Source organism: Somniosus microcephalus, chromosome 20, assembly GCF_052327205.1.
Source record: "Somniosus microcephalus isolate GS21.2 chromosome 20, FLI_Smic_1.0, whole genome shotgun sequence".
NCBI lineage: Eukaryota > Metazoa > Chordata > Chondrichthyes > Squaliformes > Somniosidae > Somniosus > Somniosus microcephalus.
The window spans coordinates 68,108,637-68,126,023 of NC_141006.1; the positions used below are offsets into that span (position 1 = coordinate 68,108,637).

The following is a 17,387-nucleotide window of genomic DNA, read 5'->3' on the forward strand; positions in this document are numbered from 1 at the left end:
ATAGGGCCGACTGTTTAGAAGCTGTTGCTAAGCAGCAGGGTTTGTTGCCAGATACGGAGCTCAAAATCTCCGTATGTTTCAACATTAGCGCTGGTTTGTCCGGCAGTTTTGAGGGAACGGCAACAGCTCGGTGCCGGATAGCACAAAGTTTCCTGTAATACCTTTGTCGGTCTATATGAGTAGATGACGAAGGGCCTACTTGTGCCACGTACTGGAGGGCAACTGGCACCTGCGGAGCCATACCCCAATTGGTGCCTTCACAGGAAGAGGTGGAATAAACTGGAGCAGGGAAAATTGGATTCAATTTTGAAAAATTCTGTAACTTATTGTGAAGTCTTCCTGCAGCTCGTCTTCAATATGGAAGTAACTTGTATACAATTATAATTTTTTTCAGATATAATAGTGGATTTTCTATCCATTTGTAACCCAAGTTACACAAATGGTGATGTAACCCTCATTTTGCTTTATTCAATTACAGCAAGCCCCTGTACCAAAGGTAAACTCCAAGGCTGAAGAAAGTGCTTTTCTTTGGCATGGCAGGGGGCAGAAGAGGGTCAAGTAGGACATCCTACTGCAGAACGCCACTCAACGAATCTGGATCATTAGGGGGCTCCAGCTATTCCACCAGCTCGCCCATTACAGGAGTGCGATCAAGGACCAGGTAAAGAGCACCCTGAGGGAGGGAAAGTTAGTGATTTATTCCTGCAGTCTCCTATCTAGCAAATAGCAACTGACCGAACGGTCAGATTTCTTCTTTAGAGATTTAGATCTTGTATTTGAAAGTAAAGCACTTTCAAAATCCTATGTTTAACTTCTAGAAGTCGAGGTTTTTTAATGTGTTTTCCAAAATTATTTAGTTTATAGAACCAATTTTTTTTTTTTTTTTTTTTTAACACTTCACTTCGTGTAACCCCTTGCTGATTTTATATCAGTGGGAAATGCAGAGGTCTGCTAACTCCTTCATTATTAATTGTGTTCAACAGATTTTAAAATACTAATTTTTGTATTCTACCATTATTAAAATCTGCTGTTGACATGTAAAATTGAATGAATGTATGTGACAATTCCTCGCTAACTTATTCATTGAAATAAACCTTGGATTTGGATGTAGAAATATTGGGGGCCAACTTTCCATGGGCCAGGATCCTGGTTCTCATTGCAAAAAAGGCACCTAATTTGCGTAGGGATGGCAAGCCCCTACGTCATTATGGGCGCAGCTTGGGTGCCCGCCTGCCCCTAGCTGCTGAGAAATAGATGTCTCTGCTGGGTCTGGTGGGGGGCAGTTGTCTGGGCCACCCCGGAAACACACAAACTGGCCTGCTTTTTTGAACGGTGGCAGCAGTTACACACAAATGTTTTATTTGTATTAAAAAAGAGTAACTGGGCGGCGGGGGGGGGAAAAAGAGTCCTGACCACTTTGCTGTTCTGGCCTTCCCTCCTTTGGAGGACCGTTACTGTCCATCTGGAGGCTGCTAGACTTCTTTTCCCTGGGTGCACTGGCCTCTAATGCTGCGCCGTGTTCCCGTGAGGCTGCGTTGTGGGAACTCCCGACGTCGGGAATCCCTGGCCCTGCGCCTCTTCGCATTGATGGGCTTGTAGGAACGGGGTCATCCTGGAAACTAGGCAGCACAGACTGGATCCAACGTATCCAGCAGAACATGTGAGATGAGCTTTGGCCCCGTTATCTCAATCTAATAAGAGTATAGCCGAAGCTCCTGTCCTCTGTTAAGCATTTTAATTGATTATCTGACAGACTGATTATCTGATTGTCTTCAGAAAAATATGTAAATGAAACCCCTAAAAATATGTAATTTACTAAGATTCCACTTCTTTTTCAACTGAGTAAGAAAAGATGTTGCATTATTTACATTTTGCAGGTGGTGGAATGATATTTGCAGCATTCACACCATTGGAGGCGGCAGGAATCCTATTTTGTGTGTAAAAAGAATGGTTGAAGAGAGCAGCATAACATTTCTGTATGCACATGCATGAATTTTTGGATTTTGGCCATGGTGTGTTGAGGCACTTATCAAAGACCAGGTGCTTTCCGTAGCAAATGAGGGAAATTTACCCAGAGTCTTGCTTGTGCACCGCCCAGTGGTTAGTGATGTATTTCTTGCAACAGCACAACAATTTTCCTCCCTGCACTCTTATCCAGGGATACTGCTTATCCCAGGGAGACTAAAGGTAGAGAAGCAGTTCTGTAAAATAGTTTCAATACAAACTAGCCTTTTTTTTGGGTGTCACTAAAATTAGTTTAATGCAATGTTTTATTAATATTTTGCAATTTGGACATTGGCAGCATATTGGTTTAACTCTATCACCTCTGAACCCTGGGGTTGAACCTGCGAGCATGAAAGTCTCCTCTGTATTGGTGTAAGGGCCCTACATGAAATGAATTTGAGCAGCCTACACAACTTCCTCATGTCTACAATTCACAATCAATTGGGAGAGATCATATGACTGGTGTGAGAAATGGAAAAATTCCCACTTGTGCCCTTGCGGGTGTCGGGGGGGGGTGGGGTCGGGGAGGTGTAGGGGAGAGGGGGTTAAGAACATTAGGGAAAAATAGAGAGAATTTGACTCTCTAGCCTAACATTAGAATGTTTGCTGACAGTGGGTACCCAAAATGGAGTAGTGTTTCATTCGCCAGCAAAGACATTACGCCCCTTGATTAGCACTAAAATGTAACATAGCCAGAGTATTTTCCTAGTAATTGTTTGGTTTAATGCAGTGATCCTCTGCACCCCTCCCCAACACACAAATCACTTTATTAAACATTTCTACTGTTATATTTTGCTTATAAATGAATGGGTTTCTGGACAGGTGATGATACTTGGTGGGAAAGAATATTTTAATTAATTTACTTTTACTTCAAGGAGTGAGGAAATGTCATGCCTTGACCAGTGATTATTTAATTAACCTTTATACAGTATTATCATGACATTATCAACTGCATTTTTTTGATTTTTGTTATTAGGAGTGGCTCAGGAACTGGCTTGACGAGCCCTCCCCTGGCAACCCAGACTGTGATTCCTCTGAAACACAGTAAGATTCCTGAACTACCTCTTGAGAAAAGCATTCTGTTCGAGCTTCACCTTCTCTTCTGCCACCTCATAGCTTTGTTTGTTCATTACATCAACATCTATAAAACAGTATGGTGGTATCCTCCAGCTCACCCACCTTCACTTACATCACTGGTGAGTATCAATTTATTGCACCTCATGATCTATTGGGTGTGAGTTATTTTAGTCAAAATGGTTCGATGGAACCCAGCTTTCTCCTGGACCGTCAAATGCTAATCAAACTTAATGTTAGAACATAAGAAATAGGAGCAGGAGTCGGCCATTTGGCCCCTCAAGCCTGCTCCGCCATTCAATAAGATCCTAGCTGATCTTCTACCTCAACTCCTTTCCTGCACTATCCCCATATCCCTTGATTCCCTTAATATCCAAAAATCTATTGATCTCTATCTTGAATATACTGAACGACTGAGCCTCCACAGCCCTCTGGGGTAGAGAATTCCAAAGATTCACCACCCTTTGAGTGAAGACATTTCTCCTCATCTCAGTCGTAAATGGCCGACCCCTTATTCTGAGACTGTGACCCCTGGTTCTAGACTCCCCAGCCAGGGGAAACATCCTCCCTGCATCTACCCTGTCAAGCCCTGTAAGAATTTTGAATGTTTGAATGAGATCACCTTTCATTCTTCATTCTTCTAAACTTTAGAGAATATAGGCCTAGTCTACTCAATCTCTCCTCATAGGACAATCCCCCCATCCCAGGAATCAGTCTGGTGAACCTTCGTTGCACTCCCTCTATGACAAGTATATCCTTCCTTAGGTAAGGAGACCAAAACTGTGCACAATTCTCCAGGTGTGGTCTCACCAGGGCCCTATATAATGGCAGTAAGACGTCTTTATTCTTATACTCAAATCCTCTTGTAATAAAGGCCAACATACAATTTGCTTTCCTAATTGCTTGCTGTACCTGCATGTTAACTTTCAGTGATTTGTGTACAAAGACACCCAGGTCCCTCTGAACACCAACATTTCCCAATCTCTCACCATTTAAAAAATACTCTGCTTTTCTATTTTTCCTACCAAAGTGGATAACTTCACAGTTCTCCATGTTATATTCCATTTGCCATGTTCTTGCCCAGTCACTTAGCCTGTCTATATTCCCTTGAAGCTTCCTTGCATCCTCCTCACAACTTCCATTCCCACCCAGCTTTGTATCATCAGCAAACTTGGATATATTACATTTGGTCCCCTCATCCAAATCATTGATGTAGATTGTGAATAGCTGAGGCCCAAGCACTGATCCTTGCGGTACCCCACTAGTTACAGCCTGCCAACCCGAAAATGACCCGTTTATTCCTACTCTCTGTTTTCTGTCCGTTAACCAATCCTCAATCCATGCTAGTATATTACCCCCAATCCCATGAGCCCTAATTTTGTTTAATAACCTCTTGTGTGGCAGCTTATCAAATGCCTTCTGAAAATCCAAATACACCACATCCACTGGTTCCCCCTTATCTATTCTGCTAGTTACAACCTCAAAAACTCCAACAGATTTGTCAAACACGATTTCCCTTTCATAAATCCGTGTTGACTCTGCCCAATCCTATTATTATTTTCTAAGTGCCTTGTTACCACATCCTTAATAATAGATTCTAGCATTTTCCCTACTACTGATGTCAGGCTAACTGGTCTGTCGTTCCCCATTTTCTCTCTCCCTCCTTTCTTAAATGGTGGGATTACATTTGCTACCTTCCAATCCGTGGGAACCATTCTAGAATCTATGGAATTTTGGAAAATGACAACCAATGCATCCACTATCTCTATAGCCACCTCTTTCAAAACCCTAGGATGTAGGTCCGGTCCAGGGGATTTATAGGCTTTCAGTCTCATTAATTTCTCCAGTACTTTTTTTTTACTAATACTAATTTCTTTCTGTTCCTCATTCTCGCTAGAAATGTTGATAAGTAAAGAGAGAATCTACCTATGTTCATGTGTACTGCATACTGAAATTCATAGCATTGTGATGGTAAAATCTTATTTTCAACCATGCTGTATGACTGCATCCTGAGCAACATGTAAAGTGCTGCCAGCATCTGGGCTGCTCCTATTGTGCTCTGGCAGTGGGAATTTTGGGCCAGGGCATAAGGACATAAGAAAGCTTGAAACGAGAAAAGGCTATTCACCATCAAGCTCACTTCTGCAACAATCCATGCAACATTGACACAGCCATAAACTTTTCCCCCATTGCCCTCCAAGTTCTCTGTACTCTTATCTGAACCCTCTTGTGAATCAAAATGCCTCTACGATCCTCAATCCCCTTTTTTTGATGGGTATTGATCCAGAGTTATTTGTTGGACACGTCAGTAGTGTCTTTTTACCAAGAAAAATTGGAATTTCTGGTTGTTTCCGTTTAAAATGTTTAGTTTTCCACCACTGATTGATTTGGTGGAGTCTGCTGCTCCCAGTATAAATACTGTTCAGGACCAGAGGCCAATTGATGGTGGTCCTGATGTTAACGGGTTTTATAAGAAATCAGTGGTGTGGAGCAGGTGATCAAATGCACAATACTCACAAGTCCATCACAACACCCCCTTCAGGGGTCTTCGTGTCTTCACATCCAACATTTGGAGATGATCTGAAAGTTAGTGGCTTCAATCAAATGAGATTATGTTACAGTATAGATTTTTAAAATTACGTTTCCTCTTTCAACAGTTTTATAATTCCTGTCAGCAGACCTAATCCCTTAAGGGAATGCCCTCCCTGCTCAGGGTTCTAATAGTGAAGAACATTTAACTTAGCTCAGACTGGGAAATCACACCCAGGATCTTCCTGTTTTGTATAGTTGGGACTTTACTTCTGAGCATCGGGACAACCCTACAACTTAAAGAACACAGTAGCATAGAAAACAGAATTATGATTTGGCAAAACTAGACTATACAATATTCAATCAGAAATGTCTTTAACATCACACACAGTTTATTTGAGCCTTTGAATTCCCCAGTGAAGAAGTGAATATCAGCAGCCCATTTTGCTGTGCAAATTTTCTGGATAAACTGTTGCAGATGAGGGTTCCTTTTTTGTCAATCCGTGCCCTTGTGGTACTCAGTTGATGACCAATTGCTCCCTGATCGAGAGACTGAGATGAACTTCCCTCAATAGCCACGGGCCATTAGTATGATTTTTTAATATATTTACTTTTTGATATCGGGCTTTCGGTCAAACTTTGGTGATATCGCTTACTAGGGTCATATATGAAGAGTGGTCACTTGGATGAGGTACTGGAGGGTCACCATTATCTATGCATCTAGAACGAGAAACTGCCTTCAGGAAAGAACAATAAAGGGAAGAATTATGAGGAGAAAAGAATGTTGCTAACATCTAAGTTTTAAAAGTTAATATTTTTAAAAACTGTGGATGGCTCAGCTGGTAGTTAATGACTACTCATATAAAAACAATGTAGAGCCTTATGCTGGAGTATTTCTTTAAAATATGCATATGAGGGTTTAAAGAAATGTTAAATGTTCTAATACTAGAGAAGCTTATCAATGTAATGTAAACGTGTGTGAAATTCTTGAACACAAAAATTGTGTATGTTGTTGTAAAAATAAATTTGCTTACATTCTACAATATTTTCCATCAAAATACATCTGAATATTTAGGACCCTCAATGGCCAATGAAGTACAATATTAGACTTGAAGAAACATCTGTTTACAGTTCTTTTTCATGATCTGAATTAACATGAAAGGCCACACCACACCAGAATATTGGGTTATGTTGAAGGACTGGTTTTCTCTCTCCATTATAGAATTTCCATCTGATTGACTACAATTTATTAGCCCTCGCTGTTATTGTGTTGGCACGTCGTCTTATAATTGCAGTTGTGAAAGAGGTAAGTTGCATACAATTTTTGTCTTAACTTGAGTAATGTGTGCTCTTTTCCAGAAGGGCTCATATTTTGGTTTGTGTAAAAAGTTTTTTTTTGTTCTGTTGCACATATTAAATACAATTTAAGAAATATTGTTTCTACAATTTGCAGTATAAAAAGTGTACTTGATTATTTTTTAAATACCTCCTTCAGGCAATGTGGTCCAATGGATAAGAACGATTTCCTTCAATCTCCCATTCAGCCTAGACTAATAAAATGAAGTTGGTCAGTCTCTGTCTTCCTAGTAGGCAGCATAAAGCTGTACATAATTTTGCACAATCTGCTCTAAACTGTGGAATCTTCACTTGGCCATGGTGTGGAAAATGGATATTCTAAAAAAAAAAAAAAGTGCAGATTAAGGTCTGCAGTATTTTAGCTAATTGAAGCAGAATACCAAGTACTGTAGCAGTTTGCAGTTTTAAATTGATGGTGCACATGTCTGGAAACTAGTCCAAAGTTATAATTTCAATAAAATTGTCATGGTCATTGGGTGAAAAATACAGCCCAGTGTGCTATTTTCCAGTTTCATTTTGCTTCACTGCTTCTTTCTCTTTTACTTCTCAGGCCTCTCATGGTGGTAAAATCTCAGTACCACAGTCTGTCATTTTTGTGACCACTCGATTTGCAGTCCTGACTGGAACAGGGTGGAGTCTGTGCCGATCACTCATTTACCTTTTTCGAACGTATTCTTTTTTGAATTTATTGTTCCTGTGTTATCCGTAAGTTGCCGATTTCCAAAGATTTACTGTTATTTCTCAAATATAGTAGCTTTATTTAGTGTAATGGAACAGAAACTGGCATTCATGCTGGAAAGACCCCGAGAGCAATTAACAAATTAGAATATGAAATGGACACCAATCTGGTGGGAAACGAATGAGTAGAATGGAGTTACGGGCATGGGGCTAAAATGGGTTGAAAAGAATAGTTGGACTTTTGTAAAATGCTAACACATCATGTTAGAACATGATAAATTAATTTTTGTTTTCAACAACAGCAACTTGTATTGCGCCTTTAATATAGTAAAATATCACCAGGCGCTTCACAGGAGTGTTATCAAACAAAATTTGATCACATGGATAAATTACATTTTTAATAGTTAAAATTCATGGGACTTAAAAAAAAAAAAAAACTAGTAAGCAGTGCAGTGTAATAATGCAAAGTAGTGAGTTTTTTGGTTTTATTTTTAAAATACAGCTGGGGAAGGGAAATAAATAAGACAGTGAGGTACTGTGTAATTGAAATCGGAGTGACTGGTGTTCAGCTCGCCAACAGTGGGTCATGTGTGCAGTTGAATCTAAAAGGAAGGAAAGGCAGTGAACTTGGATAATACCCACCACATTAGGAAAGTAATTAAAAAAATATATTGCCCTTGATGTGCTGGAATTTCATTTACATGTGATTCAAATTTATGAGGCCCCACAAGTTAAAAGTTGTCACTGCAGTGTTTTGCCTGAAAATGAGTAGCACCTTTCTAGCTGATGTGGTCTGTAGGATTGCTACAGTGCAATTTAGATGCAGCTGGACTACAGTGACATCTACAGTAATTACCAGATGTTCTCAGAAAAGGTATCCAGTTTGACATTCTTAATCTGCAACCCCTGATTTAAGACCCAGATTTTTGATAAGTGTTTTCACTAGGCTAATTTAGCTGAATTGTAATGGTACATTTCCAAATACTCTTTTAATGTTGTGTGATATTCCTCTAATACCTCAAATTCTCCAGCAAATGACAGACCTATATGTTTTTTCTGCTCCACTGTTTGTACGTAACGGTTGTTGTCCTGGACCTAAGCGCCTCTGCCTCCCTCCCCATCTCTTCACTGCTTCACCCTTACGTCCTTCTCCATCTCCTGTCTCTCTCTGTCTCCTTTGCTCCGTCCAATTTTCCAGCCCTGCCACTATTCCTTTTCTCTCTTTATTATCTTGGGCTCTTATTCCCGAATCAACTGGCTCACAGCCTCCTACAGCCTTAATTTCACCGCATCTACCACTGCACATGCCATTGGCTCTACTCCAGAAGGCACCCTCATTGCATAATGCCCTATCCCACCTGCATGGCGTGAACAGGCTTCTGCCATCAACTGCTTTCCTTGGGTATGAATTGGTGAAAATTTGCTGCTAAGAAATTCTGCGATGAACTGACAGGATATGACCTGCTTATTGTATTTTCTATTTTTGCAGGTTTGGAATGTACATACCTTTCTTTCGCCTGAATTATGATCCAAAGAAGTCAAATCTCCCACCATCTGTGGCTAACATAGGCCCCAATGAGACAGGAACAGCTGTTGGAAAAAGTAAAGACTATTTAACAGTTTTAAAGGAAACTTGGAAACATCATACTAACCAGATGTACAGCATAAACACTATGCCAACACATGCATGCTGCTTGTCTCCAGACTTGATAAGAAATGAAGTGGAACACCTGAAAATGGACTTCAACTGGCGCATGAAGGAAGTTCTGGTCAATGCAATGCTGAGTGCATATTACATAGCCTTTGTGCCTGTTTGGTTTATAAAGGTAAGTAATGCATATAAAATGCAGTGGAGTCATTTTTAAAGTTGTTTGATAGGCAGCTATTCTAGACACATTGCTCTGCTCGCAGCTTTTGCAAACCGTGGTCCACAAGTTTTCTTGAAGACCAAAACACAATTGAAAGTGAAGAGTGCAAAACCTTAGGAGCTTGGACTTGCACGTTGTTTTCATTTTCTGAAGTTAACCTGCATTGTTAATGGGCAAGTCCATGTTGCTTGCCAATGTTTCAGTGAGTACCTGAGCTATAATGTGGCTATTCTTGCTTTGTGAGCTTGGGTAATGACTCTTGGCAGCGAGGGAAGGGGCAGAAGGGCTATCACAGCCCAGCATTTCCTCGCCAAACTCCATTCATGTACAGGAAACATTCTAATATCCGGCACTGATGGGACCGAGCTGGTGCCGTACCATCAAAAGTGCCGGACATACCAGCGTTAATGTTGAGAGATACGGAACTGAAAAGCTCCGTGTGAATCAACAAACCCTGTTGCTTAGCAACAGCTTCAAAACAGTCAGCTGCAGCTGCAAGTGTCTCTAGCTGAAGCTGTTGCTATAGCTACAGACCTTGCAGTGCCTGACTGGGGGGGAAAAAAGCAACGAGAACTAAAAAAACTTATAGAAAACGGCTCCTGATTTTTGCCGTTAGATCGAGTATTCCGGACATATAACCTCCGGATAAACCAAAGTCTCCTGTATACTGTCAGCAGGGACCAGTGGTTGGGCATCAAGAATGAAACCCTGGCACACTCCTTCCTTGGAGGCACTGAAGCTAGTTGCAGCACTTGTTGCTGTCCTAGGTGAGATCACCTAACTCAGCACAAACTAGAGACCTTCCTGCTCAAAAACTGATTGCTTTTACTCACTGATGACTCTCTTGTTAAAATTGGTGAGAAGAGATGCTTATTGGCACATATCAAAACTAAATAGTGAATACACACAATCACTGTATACCACTCTGTTAATAGTAGGTCTTCATCGCAGGAATTTCTTATTCTTCTGAACTCTGTTTGCAGCACATGTATCAGAAGGTAGTTGACAAAATCCAGTATGGACAACCTTTTCGGAATGTAAATTTCCTGAATTTTTTTTTGATTTATGCCTTCTGCAGCCAGGTGGATTTGAACTTGGTCATCCATGTATTTGACTGCTGTTAATCATTGGTTCATCATCATAAAATGGTACAGCACAGAAAGAGGCCATTCGGCCCATCGAGTCTGCGTGGCTCTTTCAAAGAGCAATCCCGTTAGTCCCACTCCCCCGCTCTTTATGCTGTTTAATTCTCGAGTACTGAGAAATCTTTTCACCTTTTTAAAAACATGTTTTAAATCTAATAATATAAAGCCTGATTGTAAGCTTCTCGTGCTGAATAGTATAAAAAGATTTGAATAAATGTGCAGAAAAAATAGTATTTCCCTTATTAGCATTTGAGAAATACATTAAAAAAATGTCCCCAAATTCCAAGATTAAATAACTCACTCAGCCCAGACTGAGGTTCAAACCATTTTCTCAACAAAAATCTAGAGGTAATTTGTCTTTTTACAGAACTGTAGGCCTCATTTTTAACGGTTTCCTCCAGCACCGAATATATATTTTATACAGTAAAGGGAATGTTTATTCAGATGAAATTGTCGTGCTGTTTTACTCTGCATCAATTCACACACACCTGAAAGAGCATCCTGAAAGATTTTTTAGCATTTCAGGTATTTCTGTAGCTATGGCAGCAACGTGCAGCTTTAAATGTAGACCCAGTTTATTTTTATTTTACAACTGCATCAGAGAAAATGCATCCCATCATGTACCATCTTATCGATTACAGAAATTGTCCTCTTTACAAAATGGCAACGTTATTATTCCTTTGTTCAAATATTATTATTCCATATAATTTAAATGGATGGCTTCCATTTATATTCCTAATGCTGTATGTTATACAGTAGGAAATACCATTAAAGTAAAAGATTAATCTTTCTGTCTTAAATCTAGTAGTGGACCAAAAATATTTAAATATTCCATTCTTGCTGTCTCTAATTTTCATATTTTTTCATTCACTCACTCCTTAACACTTTCAGTGGCCGGAATTTTCTCAAGGGAGATGGATTTGGGGTGGGGGTGGGGAGGGGAGGGTGGCTCCAAGACCCTGCCGACTTTAACAGCGGGGCCTGATTTGAATGCGAGGCCTCAGATTCACGCCTGCAGCCAGCCAGATTGAGAGGCTGGCTGGCTGCGGGTAGGTAGGCCTCACGAGTGAGGTGCCAGTCCAAGGGAGGGATCGCGGAAGGGGGATCGGGGGGGGTGGGGGTGGATCGGTTGGGGATTGGGGTGGGGGTTGGAGGTGGGCATGCAATCGGGGGCGATGGTGGGGGGTGGGAGAGAGGGGATCGGCAGAGGTCAGGAATTTGCGGGGGGGTGGGGGTGGTCGGCAGGGTGGTAGAGAGGATCGGAGCCGGCCTCAACATCACCGTTGGCGGGGGTGAGTGGGTGATTGGAGGCCTCGTGGGGGGGTCTCCGATCATGGGGCGTGGGCTAGGCAAGGACCCTGGATCCAGGAGGAGGGTATAAAGCCACTTACCTCCTGGATGCAGCAGTCCCCACCTCTGTTTAACTGCCGGGTTTCATGAATTGTGTGAAACCCATCCCCAGGCAGTTAAATTCAAAATGGACAGGGAAAAGAGGCTTCCAGCCTCATTACCATATTTAAATTATAATGGGAGCGGGTTGGTCGCTCGCCTCCGGCAAAACCAGAAGTGGGCGGGTTGGTGGTGGGATCAGGTCGGGAATCCAATTTTTAACTGTTTACCTGTCCCCATGCTCCAAACCCACCCTTTTTTTAAGGGGAAAATTCCAGCCAATGTCTCCACCTTTGTTTGGCTTGTCTGTTTCTCTCTCCTCTCTAACTCCCACTCAAACTGTGTATGTCTCACTCACTCAAGTGTGTCCTTTTTTTTAATCTATCACGCACACTCCTCATCTTGCCACTAGTGGAGTCCTGGAGCTAGACTTGCACCTCCTGGCTATCTAATGGCTGCAAAACATGATCTTGCCACTCCCTGGGGTGGGCAAGGAACTATCCTGAAAGCAATTTCTGGGGGGTGGAGGGGTGAAGAATGAGGTGTGCATGGGAAGAAAACCCCTTTACTATTGCTAGCTGGAGAGATGAAGCACTGGTTTGCCTTGTTCCAAGCAACAACAAGTTGCATTTGTATAATGCCTTTAATGTAGGAAAAGGTCCCACGGCGGAAGGAAAAAAATGGACTCCACCAAAGGAGATAGTAGGAGGAGCGACCAAACGTTTCGTCAAAAAGGGTCTTAACAGCAGAGAGGGGGGCAGATGCGCCGACAGAGGGAATTCCAGAGCTTTGGACCTAGGTGACTGAAGGCACAGCTGCCAGTGGTGGAGGAAGTAGGGAGGGGAGGGGTGGGGTGGGTAATGATGCGCCAGTGGCTAGAGTCAGGAATGGAAACTCTGGCGGGGCGGGGGGTTGGGGGCGGGTTGTAGTTGCGGAGAAGGTTGCAGAGATAGGGTGGGGGGGGGGGGAAAGGCCATGGAGGGAATTGAACACAAAAATGAAAAATTTAGATTTGAGGCACTAAGACAGTGAAGATGGAGATATGGACGGAGCAGGTCTTGATGCACGATAGGATATGTGCAAGAGTATTGGAGGAACTGAAGTTTTTGAATGGAAGCTGGAAGGCTGGCTAAGAGAGCATTGGAATAGTCGAGTCTGGAGATTACAAAGACATGTACAAGGTTTTCATAAGACTGCTCCCTGATACAAAATGGATTTTAGAACCGGTAAGTTATGTGTGATCCATAGATGAAGCTTGCAAAGCAATAACAATGGGGGTGATTCAGTGGCAGCGTTCGCTTCAATGCTTAACGTTGGCTTAACACCGCAATGGATGGGAATAAGCTTGAAAGTATACCATTGGACTGGGAATGGAGGAGGTGGGCAAGGGGTGGAGGGGGAGGGTGTGGAGCAGAGATCTTGTGTACACGAGCAGGGAGTGAGCACTAAAATGCTTGGGAGAATGATATTGGTGGCCCTGGACCACCTGTGAGGCTACAGTTGGGAAGAAGCGAGACGTAAGAGCAGCAGCCAATACTGATGGGAAGAACTCCAGTGAGATGTGACTCCCAGGAGAGGTGCCTGGGCTTTGTGGGCCAGATTGCCTGGGTTTGGGAGCTGTATGTGGTCCAGAGGCGGCTGTTTGGACACCCCTGATATAGATCAATTTCAGAGTAACGGTCTCATGTGTGCAAATGTTTCTGAACTCCAGCTTTATTCCTCACTCAAAAAGTAATGGTCTGTAAATGGAATTGGTGTGTAATGTTTAACCCAGACATTTGCATGTAAGGAGAATATTGCGACAGATGGAAGGAGCTGTTCTTTTCAGTACTTTTTAAATTTGTTTCTCCTATATCTTGTACGTTAAAATACTCTTGTGCTTTTAACAGAGTACACAATATTACGACAAGAGGTGGTCGTGTGAACTTTTTATCTTAGTTTGGGTCAGCACTTGTGTACTACTAACCAGGCATCTCTTACCGCCGCGGTACTGTGACCTGCTGCACAAGGCAGCAGCACATCTGGGCTGCTGGCAGAAAGTAGACCCTGCACTCTGCTCCAATGTGCTTCAGCATCCGTAAGTAACTTTTTTTTATCTCTGCGCTTGATATTATTTCGATTGTTTTTGCTGTGAGATATGAAGTGCTGCATTTCACAGAGTCTTGGCAGGTTTCTTTGAAGGAATGTTGACCAGGGCCATACCCTTGCTTTTTGCATTAAGAGTTATAAGATCTTTGTTGTTGATAGGGTGAACAAAGACTATATTGGCACTGTGTATTTATTATGGCCATGAACTCAAATCCTTACCATCTTATTTAACACGATAAATAAAGTTTTTTTTTGTCATGCCTATGTGAAAATCCATTCCAATGGGAAAGAACAAAATGAATTCCTGCCTTATTACTTTTTAAAGTGAATCTTTTTGTAATTTTGTACATCAAATAGGAGCAGTTCAGCAAAAAAAGTACATTACAAGAATTTAGGAGAGGATCTGAATTCAATAACAAAACTATTTTGCAGCCATTGAAACTGAATGCTATGAGCTTTTGTACAAAGTCGTCACAGACAGTGAAATCGATCAGTAACGAACTTTGAGTTCCTACTGGTCACTATAGATCGGAGAAGATGATTATATTTGACTTCAAAAGTATATTTTTTTAAAAGTACCAAAGTTTCCTTCTTACCCCCCTCCAGCTGGTCAGAAGAGTATATGTGGCCACAGGGCGTGTTAGTAAAACACAATAAGAATGTGTATAAAGCAATGGGAAATTACAATGTGGCAATCCCTTCAGATGTTTCACACTTCAGATTTTATGTAAGTATGAATAAACATTTTAAAAGAGAACTTTCACTATGAAAATAAAAATATTAAAATTAAATGGTTACAAAGAATTGTTAATGTTCATTTTGTTTTTAAATGTGGAATATTGGTGACATTGGAATAAGTGGCTCGGATAATTGGTGAAGTTGATTCTGGGGACGAACAACATACAGTTCATCTTCCACATTTTACATCTGGTAGCCAATTTTAAGACATTGTTCACTCTTGTAATTACGTTGTCTCAAAGTCGTGGGTCATAAACGTTCACCTGAAGATGTGACTTACGCATCAGATTTTATGGTAACTAGGAAGATCTCTGAAGATTATGATTAATGACTGTCTCCATAATCAGTTCAGTGTAGTAATTTTTGTCCAAGCCAATGCCATTGATGTTATCAATGCTTCTTATTTAAACACATATTGTTTTTAAACCATCAAAGGCCAAAATTAAAGAAAGTCAAAGTTGATTCTTTGCAAAGTGGTTTTTATATAAAAAGCAATATTTGTTGCTGCTGATCTTCATGGGTGGTGTTGCAAGTTGCAGCAACCCTTGCAGAGACTGCATGCTGGCTGCCTATAGCAGTGCAACTACGAAATGCACAGGATGTAATGTTCCATTAAAAATTTTTTGGGTGCGGTGCCCCTTTAAGAGGCTGCGCAGCCCATTCAAAATACTGCACGTGCTCAGGTTTTCCCATTTATAAGCTGGTGCGCCGGCTGTGCGGGAGCTCCAGAGCGCAGCGCGGCCGCGCAGCTTAAAGGGAACATTGATGGGATGACTTGCTAATTTTGCTGAGAGTTAATGAAGCATACCAATAACAAAAGTGAGTCAAATCACATTTTTTTGAGTAACTAAAGTAAAGATTATTGTACATAATTTGTGCTAGTTTTAGACCAGTTCTCTGATATTTGTTTTATCTCTCCGCAGTTTTTCTTCAATAAACCATTGAGGATCTTGAACATTCTTATCATTATAGAAGGAGTCATTATACTCTATCAATTGTACTCGTTAATATGTTCAGAAAAGTGGCATCAAACAATATCTTTGGCATTGATTCTCTTCAGTAATTATTATGCCTTCTTTAAACTACTCCGAGACAGAATAGTCCTGGGTAAAGCATATTCATACTCTACAAGTGGAAATTCAGAGAGTAAAGTGAATTAAACTATTTTCTCTTCTTTCCCCCCCCGCCCCACACCCCCCAGTATCTATTAAAATGATCAGAGCTTTGTATTTTTGTTACAATTGCTTTTTTTCATGTAACTTTCATTAAAATATTTTTATATCTCTGGAACAGCCATTATTGTTAATTGCCACTGACGTTTTATTTTTGTATGATCACTTTCTGAAAGACAATACACAATTGTACTTTTCACATACTTTATTGTATAATTTGTCTGAAACAGTTTGTGGAAAAAAAATAAGGCTTTTCAATTACTCGTTTTGTTTCATCCTTTTTGACAATGAAAGTGCTTGCACTGGGAAGACTTGCCAGACCCTACCTGCTATCCACTAAGAATAGTCCATTAAGAAGACAGTTTTCCATTAACGTCAGTAAAAATTGAGCTGAACGGTTTTATCTTTGTTTGGGGTGTACATGCATGACTTGCTAACTAAACTATCAAGTGCATAGAATTGTCGAAAAATAGGAGCAGGAGTAGGCCATTCAATATGATCATGGCTGATCCTCTATCTCAATACCATATTCCCTCTCTCTCCCCATACTCCTTGATGCCTTTTGTGTCTAGAAATCTATCTATCTCCTTAAATATATTCAGTGAATGGCCTCCACAGCCTTCTGTGGTAGAGAATTCCACAGGTTCACTGCCCTCTGAGTGAAGAAATTTCTCCTCATCTCAGTCCTAAATGTCCTACCCCGTATCCTGAGACTGTGACCCCTTGTTCTAGACCTCCCAGCTAGGGAAACATCCTCTCTGCATCCAGTCTGTCTAGCCCTGTCAGAATTTTATACGTTTCAATGAGATCCCCTCTCATTCTTCTAAACTCTTAAGTGCAGAACGGGATTTACCTGGGCTTCGTGTTGGAGCAGTTGTACTTTGTTCATAAGAATTAATTTTTTTCCATAATGTTCTGCTCACATTGCTTAATTTTCTAATGTTGCCTTACATAGCAGCTTAAAAGCACTGCACTTTTGGTTTCAGGCAGTGTCATAGAGGGTGGATGCAAAGCACTTGGACAACTGGTCCTGGACTTTTCAAATGCAAAGGCTTGCTGATGTTTTACCAGGATGCTGTATATTGCTAACATGACAATGTGTTTGCGCTATCACCTGTTGCGTATGGCAAGCAATAAACACATTGCCGGCATAAGGTACCTGCATATTCACAGACGTGGGCTGCTGGTCTACGGGTCGCACAATTCTCAAGATTGCTCTTTTTCAACTTTCCCATTTCTCTCTGCACATAACAGGAGGCAGTATGTGCAGGTAGGATTGGTGTCACTGAAGCTACAATGCCAGACTCCTTAGGAGGAAAGGGCCCTGGAGATTCTGGGCAGGAAGC

The 17,387-nt window shown here is 41.3% G+C and overlaps 1 protein-coding gene across 6 annotated transcripts in view; it reads left to right on the forward strand.

Moving 5' to 3' along the window:
- Window positions 1-16,163, forward strand: part of tmem39b (transmembrane protein 39B) — a 38,888-nt gene extending 22,725 nt beyond the window's left edge. For all 6 annotated transcript variants that reach the window (XM_085962918.1, XM_085962917.1, XM_085962921.1 and 3 more), the window contains exons 2-9: window positions 479-661; window positions 2,981-3,200; window positions 6,830-6,913; window positions 7,514-7,668; window positions 9,131-9,467; window positions 13,933-14,120; window positions 14,738-14,858; window positions 15,793-16,163. In XM_085962918.1, coding sequence (XP_085819044.1) covers window positions 534-661; window positions 2,981-3,200; window positions 6,830-6,913; window positions 7,514-7,668; window positions 9,131-9,467; window positions 13,933-14,120; window positions 14,738-14,858; window positions 15,793-16,029 — 1,470 coding nt within the window. In that variant the 5' untranslated portion in view covers window positions 479-533 and the 3' untranslated portion in view covers window positions 16,030-16,163. The remainder of the gene's footprint in view (window positions 1-478; window positions 662-2,980; window positions 3,201-6,829; window positions 6,914-7,513; window positions 7,669-9,130; window positions 9,468-13,932; window positions 14,121-14,737; window positions 14,859-15,792) is intronic.
- Window positions 16,164-17,387: the final 1,224 nt, after the last annotated feature.